Here is a 16,106-nt window from a genome sequence, read left to right as displayed (position 1 = left end):
GGAAAAAGGCCACTCAATAGTGCCAGAGAGGGCGCAATATTGACTGTTTCCCGATGGCAAAAAGTCTGGTCGCGATCTTGTGGCTGTACCAAAGGTAGGCTTAGCAAGGGGCTTAACACCCAGTTTAGCTTGAAATTCCTGCTGACATCGTGCTGAAAATTGTGTGGCTTTGACATAAGATAGGCCAGGGACTTTAACTACCAATTTCACCCTGGTTATTTCCCACACTTGTGCTACAAAGTCCTTGCAAGTATACCCCATAGATGCTGCAATTCCCCCATATTTCCGACACTTGGGCTACCAAGTCCTCGAAAATATACCCCTCAAATGCGGCACCTCCCCGTATAGAAATATTTAAGAGTGAGCCCCCCAGGATCCTGTATTATTAGTATTATATTTACCAAAAACTGTTTCATTAAATAAGTGAGACTTTTTTACACCTTGTTTCGCGAACTTATTTTTTCAAAGATCATCAGAAAAGGGCGGAAAAAAAAAAAAAAATAGTTTTGCCAAAATATCCAGACGGAGGAGAAAATATAAATATAATTTTATTGGTGAATGTAAACAGTGGAGTAATGGGATGGTGAAATGCTTTAAATTTATATAATTAGGAAGAAATATACATACCTTATTTTTGGAGATTTCAAAACAGCGGCAGACATAATAAAGATTATAAAAGATTTGTCTGTTTTTTCTGGCAGCTGGTGCACGAATTGGCCAAAAATAAAATTTTATTTTTACTGTATTTGAAGTCATTGTTGGCAGTAGGTGGGTTTACTAAACAAGGTATAAAAAAGGTCTTGTCTAATATTCAGTATATCATTACATATATTATATTGCCTGTTAATCTATCAAAGTAATGTTCACAGTTGCTCAAACAGCAGGTTTTTTTTTTTAGTTTCTGTCAGTTATTTTAATTAATATTACTATAGATGTTAAAACTTGCATTTTGGGTCAAATTAATACAAAAAGTATATAGGGTTGCTGAAAGTACATCTTCATATTTATAATATTATTATATAATTATTATATTGTTTAATAATTACAATCAAAATATTGTGCTAAGAGTTAAGTGCTATGATCTTGAGCCAAATCTATATTTTTACCGAAAAACTTTCCTATAAAATCATGCATGTAAGAAATCTTATTTTAATATATTATTATGCTTCCAAAGAAAATCCCACCAAAGATTAAATAGATCATGTTTAACCAGGACATTTTGAAAGATCGCCAAAGAAATATTTCTCTTGATTTTAAATTGTTTTTGTTGGTGTTTTTTATATTATTATTATTTCATTTTCGTTTACTAGGGCACTTTAATTATTTCATTATTGTTTACTAGGCCCCATAATTATTTCATTATTGTTTACTAGGGCCCATAATTATTTCATTATTGTTTACTAGGGCACTTAATTATTTCATTATTGTTTACTAGGGCACCTTAATTTATTTAGCCTGGATCCCAGGCTGTAGTTTGGTTTTACTCACAGGGTCTGTGGTTGACATGATGATGTATGCAACAACACATTAGGTCTTTTTATGTTCATTTAGCTTACTCTGGTACAGCGCCATCAGTCCTGGTGGTGCTCTTCTGAAGTAAACTGATGTAAGAATCATGACAAATCAATTTAATATAGTCCATTATTTTACGAATAGGGTATTAGAAAACAAATTGAACTAAAAAAAAAATATTTTTATGCTTATCTATTAATTTATTATACAATACTGTCATCTTTGGTTGGATGTATTCTCTTTAAAAAATCAGTATTGTATTAATACAAATCTTATAGATTTTTTTTAGAAAACCTAAAATGATGATTGGCAGTATCTTGTCTGAGAGCTTCTGAAATCCAAATCTTTACTATTATGTGGCAATGTGGAAGGTGTGTGTGTGGGGGTGGGGGGAGAAATCTGCTTCAATCATATCTTATCTAAAACCTGTCACAAAAAATTATGTAAATACACAGAAAATTACACATTTAGCAAGATGACAATGTCCACACCATGTATGTCCACAAAAATGAATTGAAATGTAAAAATTGATTACTGCACAGTATGTGATGTACCATAGAATAAAAGTTATTTTATCAGTGTGATGAATATAGATTCTGTATCATGTCGGTATGTGTTTGCATCACCAAATTCTAATCATATATTATTGTGAGTGAAATAAAAAAATCAATTAAAACCATGATTATTAGTTGTATTATAATTATTTTGTTATCAATTAATCAGTTGATGTGTTAATCAAAGTTGCAGCATCACAAGGTTCTAAAGCTATATCAAAGATCTTATAACAAGATAGCGTTCTCCGCGATTTCTGTGTGCAAATTCAGTAACAACATGTTATTGACTAAGATGCACTCTCAAATTTCTATTGCTTTCTGCGTGAATGGACGCTTCATTTTTGTTCCACGTAAACCACGAAGAGCTTGTTGTAAGATCTTTGAGCGCTATCCACACTATCAAACTGTGATATTTACCTGTAATTTGCCCATTATGGGTACGATAATTGATGTCATTATACCCATATGGTTGCATGACATCATCACACCTATATATGGGTAATTCACAAATTTGTCGCATAAAAGTGTTTGATAGCTCCACTGACATTAAGCATCCATGCTGGTATCCTTCTCAAGCACATAAAAAGAATTTGAACGGCTTTAAAACATGAATATCTTGCATAACTAAATCAGTATTCACATCTAGTTCAAGAACAACATGACCACATCATAAAACAAGAAAGTTCCTTAAATATATCTTTATTTACAAATTCCAGTGCACATTTTAAATTCAGTCTTAAATATATACAAAAAGACTGGTAATATTAAATACAATGGTTCGTTAAAGTGAATTCCAGGATGTTCTGTTAAGAATGTGTATTTACAAATCAAGAAAAAGATTAAGATGCTCTGATGATGAGTGATAACGATTTAATTTATTCTCGCATTTTATGTTTTATTTTTTGTAGTTTTTAAAACTATGTGTTAAATATGTTTACAGAAGTGCTTCTTTTAGAAGATGTTTCTTTTCCGGTGTCAACTGCTTTGGAAATTCAATTTCAAACCGGATGATAAGGTTGCCTTTCTTATTCTGTTCTGTAGATATTGGCATTCCTTCTCCAGGAACAATCTTCTGATAGCCAGGGCTGGAAAATGATCATATTAATAATGATTAACATGTATACAAAGAATAATACTTAGCTAATATTTGTAAAAGAGGGCGTTACAAAAGCACCTTTACTTAATTAGAGTGCTCTGAAAAAAATGAAATAAATAATTAATGTTGAAATATTGAATCTTGGAGTATTACACTCTTATAAATAAACAAAGAGTCTTGATAAGGGACCTGTATAATGAATTACCAAGAGTGGGACCTACTGAAGTTGAGTTTCTTAAGGCCAACTCAGTGTTGTATGATGCAGCCCAACATGATTTGTTGTCGCGTCGTGTTTGTGTGAGTTAACACAGACGCGATGGTTTGCATCGAGGACAGTTGCGTCATAGAATATTAAACATGTTTAATATTTCTTGCGATGGCTTGAAACTGTCCCTGACGATGAAACGCATCGGGCTGCGTTGTACGACGCTGTCTGAGTTGGGCTTTACGTTAAATAAACAGACATGTCTAGAAGTGCCTGCTAACCACAAGGTAAACTTGTTTGATTGCCCCTTGATCTTTACAAGGTAAACTTGCTGAACTACTCTTTAATCTTTACAAGGTAAACTTGCTGAGCTACCCCTTTAATCTTTACAAGGTAAACTTGCTGAACTACCCCTTTAATCTTTACAAGGTAAACTTGCTGAACTACCACTTTAATCTTTACAAGGTAAACTTGCTGAACTACCACTTTAATCTTTAGTGAACCCATTGAACTGTCTCATTAAATCTTGACAAATGCAACTTGATTTACCTGACTATATCATTGATCGGAATATTGAGCAAACGACCATCTAACGTTGGTATCTCCACACTGCAGCCTGTTAAGGCTTTGCCCAGCAGAACTTTGGCGGTGAATATCAGATCGTTACCATCACGTTTGAATCGAGGATGGGCTTTGTCACGGACAATGAACACAATGTTGGCTGGGATGTTGTTGGGGCCTTGGTCACCCTCTTTGGGGAATGTTATCCTTGTTCCCTCCTTCCATCCTTTCTTGACAGTTATTGTTAGAATCTTGTCTCTTTCACTTGAGGTATGGCCATCTTCATTCATCACCTAATTGTGCAATAAATATCTATTTATTTAAGAAGAATAAGATTATAGTGAAAGAAGATACAATAATAATAACAATAGCAAAAAAAACTATTTGTTAAGCCTGCGTCATCAACCAACGGAAAGCTGATGGTTGATCAGCGCAATTCTGTGGAGAAGGCAACATAAAGCCAGCACGACAGATTATTTCAACTATGATCCACTCAAACAGATACTAAGAATTAGTTGGCTGTGTTGAATTTTGACCTCACAGAGGTCAAAATTGTGGGTTTATGCAATATCAACCATCAATAGGTTCTCAGCTCCAGAATCAAAATACCCACCCTCCGTGAAATCTTCATCTTCTTTGTGCAACCATGAAACACTTCCTCCAATGTCAGTACAAGATCCCTTTCAATAGAGTCGTCTTGCTTCTTGTTTCCTCTGCCGAGCAGACCTCCAAATCCCATGCTCAAGTCACCATCCACACCATCAAAAAATTCTGCAAAAAAAAAAAAAACCATACATGTGTATTTAAAAGGATGATGATTAATTGGTGCTGTTTTACAGTGGCAGCGCCAGTGGGGCTTAAGGCCCCATCGGACAAGTAAGCACCCCCTCACCTCACTGGCCGAGCTCGTTGGACCAAAAACAAAAAAATTAAAAATAAGCCTACACCAAGCCAAAACATATCTGTCACTGTCGTAGAGTGCCATTTCCGGCCATCCAGAGGTCCCTTTTAAAAAAAATCTCATATGGGATGGGGACACCCAAATCCTCCTCCTCCTCAGGCATACAAGCTCAAGTCCCCCTGCCATACAGCTTAGCCCCCCCCTGCACTCACCCCCAGAAAATGTATCCTAGAGCTGTCACTGCACTATGAGCAAAAAACAATTTCTTTGTCTCTGACAATAAAATATATCTGTATCTGTATACTTGGACAAGTGAGGACCTGTATTATTACCATTAAATGGGTTATCACCACCAAAGAAGTTCTTGAAAACTTTGTGAGCATCTCCATGAAATGCATATCCATGTGTGTAAGCACCGGTTTGACCACTTCCTTCAGGAACACCACTTTTTAATCCCTCTTCACCAAACTGGTCATATACAGCTTTCTTCTTAGCTATAGGATAGAAATGTTAAAAGTATACTTCTCATGTTTTGTCTGCCAATATTGTTATTTAAGGTATTTTCACAAACAACAATAGTATTTATTTTCAAAAAGGTGAGATTATTTTCATTTTTGCATTGTTATATTTTTTTAAAGAGGTAATAATATTTCAAGCTCTTTTTATGTTTATACATAATCCTATCTTATTCTCTTTTTATTATTAGGCCTGTTCTAGTAGTAGTAATTAATTGATACTTACGATCACCAAGGACATCATATGCTTCTGCTACCTGCTTGAATTTTGCAAATGCTCCAATTTCTTGATTCTTGTCAGGATGATATTTTAGTGAAAGTTTCCTATACCTGAAATTTATTGAATGGAATAAAACTTAGGAACATATATATTTAAATTAAAACAGTATCAATTGTGACTTCATCATAATATTTTCATATTATAACTAATTTTCCTTAGTCCTATCCCTGACTGAGCCGCACAACCACAACAAGTAAAACAGATAAAAAATTATAGCTCACTACCACGATTATTTCCCATCGTAACACGAATATTGCCCTCAGCTAGGCTAGGCCTACAACAGGCACAGAAAGAGCTAGTCTTGGCCTGGCCCAAGCTAGGCTCGCCGCAGAAGTGCTTCGGAATCGAAGTGGACAGCGCACTGATGGCTGACTGACTGTAGCTTTAAGCTAAGCTTACTATCAGTCAGCAGTAGTCTAGTAGTAGCGGTTATCTAGGCTCTATATACTACACTGGCTACCTAATGTATTTACTTACGCTTTTTTAATGTCTGCATCAATTGCTGACTTTGTTAAACCTAAAATCAAATAGTAATCCAGACCCATTTTTGTGCCTGAAGACTTCCTTTCGGGATGGTCGGTAAGTTTTTATTTGGTGTGTTGCTAAGGGTAAGGTCATAGGTGAATTGTTACGGTTGATCGATCTTGAAAAAGCGCCTTGGCAACCATAGCTCAAGTTTACAAAATGGCAGCCAATTTATTTCACGATAAACTTTGTGTGTTGATGTGTATAGGCTGTTAATGCTTTCAAATTATAATGATCTGTTTTGGCTGTGCACTGTAGATCAGTTTTGAAAATGAAGATGGACGGGGATGTAGCAGGAGTGAGAATTTCACCTCCTGTTATTGAGTTTTTCGATGCAGACTCAGACACAGTGTACACTGTGAATTTGACTGTTCAAAACATCAGCAAGTTCAGCAAGCAGATTAAATTTCATGGGCCTGATTCAAAGGTGAGAGAGGACAGCACTGTCCACCACTGAATGTAATGCAAAACATTCTGTAAATCATCTAGGCCTATATGAAGTGTGGAGTATCTTATTGCCATTTTAATTTTTAAAATACTAATTTTGATTTTTGATTTGAAAAGCAATTTATTTATTTTTAAAATAAAAAAGACAGTCATGTTTTGATTTAAATGATTTTTCAGCAGGTGCTTATGTTTACTTTTAGTTTATTTATATTTTTTTAATAGAAATTCGAATTGAAAGTGAAAAACCCAGAGAAACCAGTGGCTCCAGGGCTGGAAGTTCCAGGCACCATATCCTTTACGACAGACGAACCTCTAGATTGTCAAGACAGAATAATTCTTTTGGTTGATGAGGACGTTATTGAAATTCCTATTTTTGTGTAAGTTTAAAATGACATATGGCTGTTATTACTTAAATTACTGTTATAATGTTTATTTACAATTACAATTTTGTTACGATATATTTTTATTAAGGCCAAATAAAATTAATTGCTAGTTTCACGTCCCCGCCCTCATCAATTTTGGAGCCTCATGAAAAAATTTACCATTTGCTATTTTTTTTCAATTTTCTGCTTTTTTTTATTTGTCTTTTCTTTGCACAATTAGCTACAGCCCCCAGCCTCTCCTGGATGCAGATGGAGAGGTTGACTTTGGAACAGTTGTCTGCAATGGAAAGGTGCTAATGAAACAATTTTCAATCTTCAACCATGGAACTGTATCTGGCACGTTCAAATTACACTACAATGGAGATAAACCGGTCAAGATTATTCCAACAAGCGGTACAATTAAACCAAACTCAGGCCAGCTTATCAAGGTATAAATTTAATGTCGAACAGCCACTTGCAGTTCTATATTTTAAATATTCTATGCATATTTAAATTTTATTTATTTTGCATTTTTTATATAGGTTGAATTTATTACCAAAAACACTGGTGCTGTCAATGAAGAATTAGAGTGAGTAAATACTTTACAGTATATATTATTTGTTTATTTGTTTTGTAGTGTGACAGTATGACTACAGTAGAACCCCTATTAAGGGGACACCCTCGGACCTAACAAGTGTCCCCTTAATAAGGGTGTCCCCTGAATAGGGTTTGGTCGTAGTGTATATTTCCCTCATTTTATGGCCGAAAAGGTGTCCCCTTGATGGGGGTCTCCTTTTAATAAGGCTGTCCATTTAATAGTGATGTTCCAAAGAGGGGTTCTACTCTAAATATTATTGTTTTGTTTAATTATTCAGAGTTGAACTTGCAAATCAAGATCCTTCCACACTGATCATCAAAGCCAATGTGGTTGAACGTTGTCTTGAACTTTTGTCTGTGGACAATGAAGATCTGATCGATTGTATTCGCTTTGGATGTACCTATTATGGCACTGATAAGATGGAGGCAGCGTACCTTTACAACAACAGTCCACATGCAGTCAGTTTTGTAACTGTACTGCAAGAGGATGCTGAAGGCATGGAAGTTGTAAGAAGGGATATTTTTATTTTATTTTTCAGTACACAAATGTCCTAGAAATATTTTAGTAAAAAAACCGATGCAAACAAATGGATAAATTAAACATAACAAATGAGATTAATACAATTTTGGTTAAAAATGGCTCAGCGAATTTTGAATCTATTTTGTGTTTATTCTTCCAGGGTAACGACCTTACCAAGTCAACTGTTCGTACACTTGCTGCATCTAACCAAGAAAAGGTGCGTGCTAGTACCAACCCCCTGACAACTTTGGTAACTACATTTCCAAACCAGGGCAGTTTAGCAGCTTATGAGAAAATTCCGGTGTTCTTCAGATTCAGTCCAAGGTATAACACCCTAAGGCAAGGTTGGAAAAGCACAGCAACCCCACCTCCAAGGCAGGACTTCTCCCTGTTCATGCAGTTTGCTATGGTTGGCAGCAGCAAAGGCTTCTCGGAATCTCAAAGTGAAGGCCTTGGAAGCCCTGAAGGTATGTTGTCATTTTGCCTCTTTGATAATAATTGGTATTAATCTACGGTGTGGTTGTCTGTTGGTTTAGTTATAGTTTAGCCTGTGTCATCATTTTACTGACATCATTACTGTTATCATAAACATTATCACCATCATAATTAATATCACCATCTTCTCCGTATCGTCATCACCATTTTCATTATTACCTCCATCATCACCCAGAACATCATTATCATTTTCATCATCATTATCTCCATCAATGTCATCCTTGCCACCTTCCTTACTGTAATCAGCCATCAGGTCATTTATTTATGTATTGTCAGTGGTGCATCATCGTTGTCATAATGTTGTCTGTATTACTGTTGTCATAAACATAAGCACCTTTATAATCATCATTATTATCATCTTCATCAAAATTCTTGTTATCATTTTCACCATGCTTATATCGTTATCCTCTTCATTATCACCAATATTAATGAATGACAGTTTATTGAATAAAATAAATTATTTTAAAAAAAGTAAATAAATTGATTTTCTTCCTCAGGAGCAAAACTAGAAGTTGCTTTAACAGGGACTGCTCTTCCAGTCCTTTTGACACTTAACCCTCTCATGCACTATGACATGGGTAACTGTCCAGTCGGAGAGCATGTGGACACTCTTTGTGAACTGCGTAACGAATCCACGATACTTCCTGTTGAATTTGTCTTTACGAAGATAGCTCAGTTTACAATTCATCCGCAGTTTGGAAAACTGAGGCCAGGAGATGTCCAGGATATCATCATATCATTTAAACCAAACCAGTTCGGGACATTCAGGTGACATAATATTTCATTTGTTCATATATTCTCTTTTGTGTCATTCTGTACAATTTATACTGACAATTCACAGTCTCGTTGAAAAATTAAAGTGATGACAAACAGATAATTTCCTTGGATGGACAGCTGTATTATTTTGTGGGGGTATTGTAGTAATGGAACTTTGATAATAGTCAGTTTATCCAGAAGTATATTACTCACAAACTACCAACAATCAGGGTAACCTTGTTGCTATAGAAAACTAAGACTGGGTGGGAGACAGTTTAAGGGTTGATGGGTGATAACATTGGTGAACTCTGAATAATAAGAGTGGACTAATAATGAATTATGGTGGGTAGAAGGCCATGAAATTAGCTTTAGATGGAGGGAAAAAGTTTGGCAGGCCCTGTCCTTCTCTCTGCCTACAATAACTATATCCCTGCTAACATCACTGAATTAGTTTGTGTATTTTATCTTTGAATAGGTGTATGCAACTGATGGATGTTATCGGAGCCATGGCTGATACTGGTGCAAATTCACACCCTACTGATGTACACCGAGAAGCAATACATACCTTGCACATATCACTCCACGGAACAAGCGATGCAGTTTCCACCGAGAAGAAGCCCAAGTTCAATCCAGGTATAATACTTAAAATAAAAAACTTAAAATACTGAAACAAGGAACATGTTTTATATTATGCATTAACAGTCACAAACCTATGAATGAAGTGCTTGGTGGTTCCTAGTGTCTAACAACATACCTTCTAAAAGGGTCTCCTAGTAAATTTCAATACAGTGGAATGTATAGTACAGAGAGAGCAGCTTAGCTCAGTTGGCTAATCTGGTGGTAGACACTGTGTGTGCGCTGAACCGTGGAGATCTCTAGGTCTAAACACAAGAAGCAAATCAAAAAATACATTAGTTTTACCAAAATGTAACAATGAATTTTGGAAAAAATGTTCAAATACTGCTCAATTAAACTGTGGCATAATCTTCCCCCAGATACTTGCAGTTCAATTTATTCTTTAACTTTGTATTCCTTAAAAAAATTGATTTAACATAAAATTTTTCCTCCTGTCTCTTATGTTTACCAATTTTCTTTGGTTTTTCTATATAATTCCTTAATTATATTTTATATTTTTTTTAAATTTTTAAACTGGACCTTAAGGAAGAACAATGTCAAATTGATTAAGTATCCAGACTAAAGAAAGATTTCTATTCTATGGCTTATGATGATATTATAAAATATACTGAAGTATAATAAGTCTTCTTTAATTTCATTGATTTTTAGGTATCACACCAATGGTTGTAGGTGAAGTTGGTCAGTTTGTCTCTGTGACAATGGATGAAGCTTCTTCATATAAACCTAGAGCTGCTATGTTGAATGCCCCGAAGACAGGACGTCTGCATGCAACCAAGTCGGCCTCAGCAGTGCTCGATTCTTCTGCTCTTGTTGCATTTCCCAATGATAGGGCGCGGAGTGTTCGTCCTAGCTACCGTAAAGAAAACTACAAGTAAGTATGATATCCTTGGTAAAAAAAAAAGGCATCAATAACCATATTACAATACATGGTCTAATGAAAGTGATGTTAAGATTATTAAACCATCTCTTAGATGTGTGTCCTGCCACATGATGCGTCATGTGGTAATCCATGTTAACAATATTTAAAAAAAAATTATTTCAATTGTTAAATTATTGGTCAGTCAAAGTAGGGCATCTGGATCTCTTTTATACCAAATTTATAGAAGGTGACCCTTTTAGCTTGTCCTCGTAAGTTAGCTGATATTTGGGGGCGCTATTCAATAAATGAAGTAATGCAATGCTTTGAGAACTTTAATTGCTTTAGTCTCGTTACAAGGCTTAGGGAGTGGAGATTTTTTAGTTGTGAATTGGATTGGAAGGCAATCAGCTTAACTACCCAGCTAATTACCACCCATGATATTCATTATAATTGTTGTGATGATCAGGTTAGCAGTAGATGCAGGAAGAAATGGGTTGAGTGATTGATTGTTTGTTTACTTATGGTTTATCTTCCAGGACCATCTTCACTAAGACTGATCGACACACCTATGTGGATCCTGATTATGCATATGATGATGACGAAATGGGAGAAATTCAACGTCACAAGAACAAATACAATCAATACTTACAGGAATGCAGGGAGAAAAGAAAAGAGAAAATAAGTTCCCAGTAAGCATTGCTTAATTACACCCAGTATTGAACGACTGGTACATTGACAATTGGTTGATAAAGAAAAAGCAGGCTCTAGTACGAATCATAGTAGATTGTCAGTATCTTTCATAAATCCTGAAAAAACTCTTCTTTTACGTTGATTTTGAAAAAAAAGTCCTATGCCCACCGATAGATCTGACAAAGTTAAGATTAAGATGCATTTCCCGGTTTTGACTAACATTGTTCAGTCTGAAACATTGTATTGGTTTGAGTTTTTTGTAATTGCAAAATAGTTACTTTTGTAATATTTTATCAAACAGGGAGTTCAAGACATTGAATACTGCCAAGGATATTGGCTTGAAACCAGCATCTGGACTCAGACCATCAAAGCTTAAAGTTGATGACATCAAAAATATTGTGAAATGTAAGCAGAATATCATCATTATCACAATCATTATCCACATCATCATCATCACCACCATCATGATCATCATCATCATCACCATCATCATGATCTTCATCATCATGATCATCATCATTGTCTTCATCAACACCATCATCGTCTTCATCAACACCATCATTTTCATCATTATCATAACCTTCATCATTATCAGTCATCTTCATCGCCATCATCTTCCTTATCACCATCATTATCATCATCACCATTATCATCATCACCACCATTGTCATCACCTTCATTATCACCATCGTCACTATCATCCTGTTATTGTTATAATATTATACCTTATTCTAGCTCCAACCCCACCGAATAATGGAAATCGTATGCTGAGCTCAAAGTGGCTGACTAACAAAGAAATGCTGTCAACTAGTAGGCCTAGCAGTGGAGGCCTAAATGCAGTACCTATGACCCCTCAAGAGAAGATGGACTGCAAAACAAAGCTTTCTCCACAGCACCTCTACCAAGTTATCATTGGTAAGTATTTCTTATTTCGTTTTTATCTCTTTTATTAGCCTTTATTTTTCAACTCTGTTATTTTCATTCCTTCCTACTCTCTCACGCTTTTTTCCCTTTTTGCTTGTAGTGGTCTGTCTCTTTATAGAAATATACTCTACTAGACAAAATGTAAATTTGTCTTGTGGGCTGTATATGTAAATGGATATAGTCAGTGTTCTCCCCAGGCCCTTGAAGCATCATGGTACCATGATGCTTGGGACTTTACCCATGATGCTTGGAACATCTTCCATGCTTTTATCAGGGAACAGTTAAATTATTTAACTGTTCCCTGCTTTTATACAGTTTTAAAATGCAATTTAGGACGTTTCAGTGCCTCCTAATTATTAAAAATACCTTGTGTCAGTCCCAGCTATGGTGGACTTAACACTTACCATGATGCTTGCCCATGATGCTAGGGAGAACACTGATAGTACAATTATGTTCAGTGTGTGTATGTATTTAATTCCCTCCTATTTGACATTCATAAAAATCCATCAACCAGCTTCAACTAGTACAGAATACAACAGCACTAAGAATTAACACATCACACCCATCATACACAACTTCCACTGGCACAAAATAGACTGATAATCTATTTATTTGAGTATTTACTTAAGAAAACCAAAATATAGTTTATATTGTTGCTATTAAAGGACCACCAGTAATTGATTTTGGTCGAGTTTGCCTCAAGTCTACCAGTTCAAGAAGTTTGGATATTGTGAACAATCTCAGCCAATACATCCACATCCTGGTAGAGGTAAGATAACACTAATTTTGATTAAATAAAAAAATTATTATAAATTGATAGAACGGTAAGTTAGCATTAGATATCATTCTGTGTAGCATTGATTTTACATATCTTTTCTTATCTTACCTTAAACTATTTCAAAAATTCTTTAGCCAGGGAGGCTCCTGTTATTACAGTATTACCTAGCATGTGAAGCTTAGTAAAGTAAATCTTGTCATTTTCTCATCAGATTGATTGCAATGAACTGCGTCAAACGAGCCCTCTGTCTCAAGTTGTTCCACCAAATTGTAAAGCAGCACTTCCTCTCATCTTTGAATCCAACACCAAAGGAGCATTCCAAAGGTGAGTTGAACAAGGGTGGATTTGCTGTTCACCTTGCAGATACCCCACCTCCATATTCAAATCCAGTTCATCATTTTTTTTAATGTGCACGCATTGTCTTTATACTGCTACATATTGTTCATACTGCTACATTGTTCATCCTCTGTAAACTGTACCACTTTGAAAATCAGTGCAATATTACTGAAAGTGCATACAGTATAAAGAAAGAATAAATAAATCATAAATATATAAATAAATATAAATGATGCCTCTTTACAAAAAAATTATTAATCTCATGCACCTATATAATACCCATAATTTTTGTTACATTGTGTAACATATAAATCATAGCTGCAAATTGTAGGACAGGTTGTCCATCTACTTGGGATGATTCTTCTACCTAATTGGTTTGAATCTGGCTTCTGTACACATCTGCAAATACATTTTTTAAATCAAAAATCCCAAAACAATAAATGGCAATATATCCATTATTTTAATGATGTAAATTTAAACTGTGTTTGCATTCTGTAGAAATGTCAAGTATACAGTGAACGGACATCATAAAGATCACATTGTGGTGAGGGCAGATGTTGTGCCCGTTGCTTTAATTCTTCCTACCGAACTTCTGGAGATCAAACCAACCCCAGGAATGCCAGCTGAAGCAGGTATTGAACATTTGGCTACAATTTATTTATTTATCCATCTGTCTACATACACATAATAATAGTGTAGTTTTATATAGCGCACAAATCCAGCTAATGTCATATGCTCAGGGCTCTTGAAATGTGGACTAGGAACTCGATCAATGACTTTCTTCGCCCCTCAGTGTCCCTTCGTGTCTGTGCTACCCGGTAACCCGGTACCAGCAACTCTCGTCGTCCACCACAGGGCCTGTCTGTTCCAGTACACCGGGGTATCCCCCTACTCGTCTCGAAGGATGTACTGGGTTCTTTATAGTGCACACGAGCCATTGTATACACTAGGCCTACGGTTTATAGTCCTTATCCGAGAAGACTTGTTCTACCACCAGAACCATCGGCGAGCGTGCCGTTCGAACCAGCGCAGATATTATGGCTATAGCTTGCGGCGCCCCTGCTAACCGCTCGGCCATGCGACTCACCACATACATCATTCATGCATGTATCATTCATCGATCTTCTTAGGATATAATGTTTTTTGAATATCAAAATTATTTATTTTCTGCATATTGCATTTATTGGATTTCCTATCATCTTCATTTTCTCATAGGTCTAAGAAGTGTGATTAGCCTAAGGAATGAAAGAAATTATCCAGCAGAATTTACCTGGCAACCTATTCTTGGAGAAAGAGGAACTGCATTCTCCATCCGACCAGCAACAGGTGACATATACATGCATAACTCATCTACCACTAGACCTTTCAACAACCATACACATGGGCCAAACATTGCCAGCGATAAGGATGGCGATGACAATGATGCTTAATAATTTAATAGGGTTTGCTAATGGAAAATTTTGTTAGAGGCTGCTTCTCATTACTTGGTTATGAACACATCATGCATTAATAGAAATATATTAATCATTTTAGAAAATATAATGATAAATTAATTGATCATTTATTTATTCTTTTAATTTTTTTTCCTTCTTTCCTTAAGGAACCGTGGACGCTTTCAAGGATCTTGATTGTGAAGTGGTCTTCCATCCATCTTTCCATGCTCCAGAGGAAGGAGAATTTATCCTGCAGGTCCATGGTGGTGATGAATTAAAACTGAAGTGCATGGCTGATGTAAGTTTGGCTTATTCCTTACTATATCTTCATTTCGTAATTTTTGGTCAAATCCTAAACATGAAACATTACACTGATAGATCGAGATTAGATGAAGTACATTCATTTTCTTCCCCAGCTTGGGCCAACTCAAGTGATGTTTATGGAGAGGCGAATACTGTTTGGACAAGTACCATTACACCTGACTACAACACAAACAGCAGTATTACATAACAATAGCCACAACCATGCATATTTTCAGGTATTTCAATCATGAATATTCATATTATTTAATTATTATTATTGTAAATGTAAATATCCTGAAGTCTCCATAATGGGATTGGATTTAATACAGCATATAGCTACAACTTCCAATTATGCATACTAGCTGACTGGTAAAATTGACTGAAGTGTGCTACTGTGAATTCAACAATTAAGTATTCTTTTCATTATTTTTAATTGAAGGTTTTGGACCCGAATCCTGTGCCAGGCCTGATGGTTTCTCCAGTGCAGGGTGTTATACCTGTTGGAGGTAACACTGAGCTCAAGATATATCTTACTCCAGGTGCTCTCATGAAATTTGATACTAGACTTGAGGTTTCCATTCGGGGATGGAAGACAATTGATTTAAGGATGGGTGGAACAGTTGCTCCCCCTTCTGTTAATATAGATATGGTAAGGATATCAAACGTTCAACAGTGACTTTTTTATTTAAATTAAAATTTTTTATCCTATGCATTTTAATTATGTACTTTAATGCTGAGTTTACTTGTTATCGTATGTGAATAAAAAAAAATTGTCTATTTTGGGGATACAATGGTGAATGTTAAAAATGTACACATTCTAT

The 16,106-nt window shown here is 35.6% G+C and overlaps 2 protein-coding genes across 3 annotated transcripts in view; one reads left to right on the top strand and one right to left on the bottom strand.

Moving 5' to 3' along the window:
* Positions 1–2,748: 2,748 nt before the first annotated feature.
* LOC117113929 (dnaJ homolog subfamily B member 13-like) lies at positions 2,749–6,237 on the bottom strand. Its single transcript, XM_033257441.1, has 6 exons — positions 6,102–6,237; positions 5,571–5,674; positions 5,162–5,323; positions 4,542–4,699; positions 3,917–4,221; positions 2,749–3,151 (listed from the first exon to the last, which is right to left on the bottom strand). The coding sequence occupies exons 1-6, from the start codon at positions 6,167–6,169 to the stop codon at positions 3,001–3,003; spliced, it is 948 nt and encodes a 315-aa protein (XP_033113332.1). The 5' UTR covers positions 6,170–6,237; the 3' UTR covers positions 2,749–3,000.
* Positions 6,238–6,277: 40 nt separating this feature from the next.
* LOC117113928 (cilia- and flagella-associated protein 47-like) overlaps positions 6,278–16,106 on the top strand; it is an 82,294-nt gene continuing 72,465 nt past the window's right edge. For both annotated transcript variants that reach the window (XM_033257440.1, XM_033257439.1), the window contains exons 1-19: positions 6,278–6,576; positions 6,819–6,973; positions 7,200–7,407; positions 7,501–7,547; positions 7,834–8,062; positions 8,236–8,542; positions 9,068–9,338; positions 9,802–9,959; positions 10,611–10,833; positions 11,358–11,510; positions 11,813–11,916; positions 12,247–12,426; positions 13,101–13,204; positions 13,425–13,537; positions 14,048–14,181; positions 14,765–14,875; positions 15,150–15,280; positions 15,399–15,521; positions 15,725–15,934. In XM_033257440.1, coding sequence (XP_033113331.1) covers positions 6,421–6,576; positions 6,819–6,973; positions 7,200–7,407; positions 7,501–7,547; positions 7,834–8,062; positions 8,236–8,542; positions 9,068–9,338; positions 9,802–9,959; positions 10,611–10,833; positions 11,358–11,510; positions 11,813–11,916; positions 12,247–12,426; positions 13,101–13,204; positions 13,425–13,537; positions 14,048–14,181; positions 14,765–14,875; positions 15,150–15,280; positions 15,399–15,521; positions 15,725–15,934 — 3,117 coding nt within the window. In that variant the 5' untranslated portion in view covers positions 6,278–6,420. The remainder of the gene's footprint in view (positions 6,577–6,818; positions 6,974–7,199; positions 7,408–7,500; positions 7,548–7,833; positions 8,063–8,235; positions 8,543–9,067; positions 9,339–9,801; positions 9,960–10,610; positions 10,834–11,357; positions 11,511–11,812; positions 11,917–12,246; positions 12,427–13,100; positions 13,205–13,424; positions 13,538–14,047; positions 14,182–14,764; positions 14,876–15,149; positions 15,281–15,398; positions 15,522–15,724; positions 15,935–16,106) is intronic.

This window comes from Anneissia japonica, unplaced genomic scaffold (assembly GCF_011630105.1).
Source record: "Anneissia japonica isolate Jap-2015-1 unplaced genomic scaffold, ASM1163010v1 scaffold1417_len1240632_cov203, whole genome shotgun sequence".
In the NCBI taxonomy this organism is placed as follows: domain Eukaryota; kingdom Metazoa; phylum Echinodermata; class Crinoidea; order Comatulida; family Comatulidae; genus Anneissia; species Anneissia japonica.
This window is presented reverse-complemented; position numbering and strand designations above follow the sequence as displayed.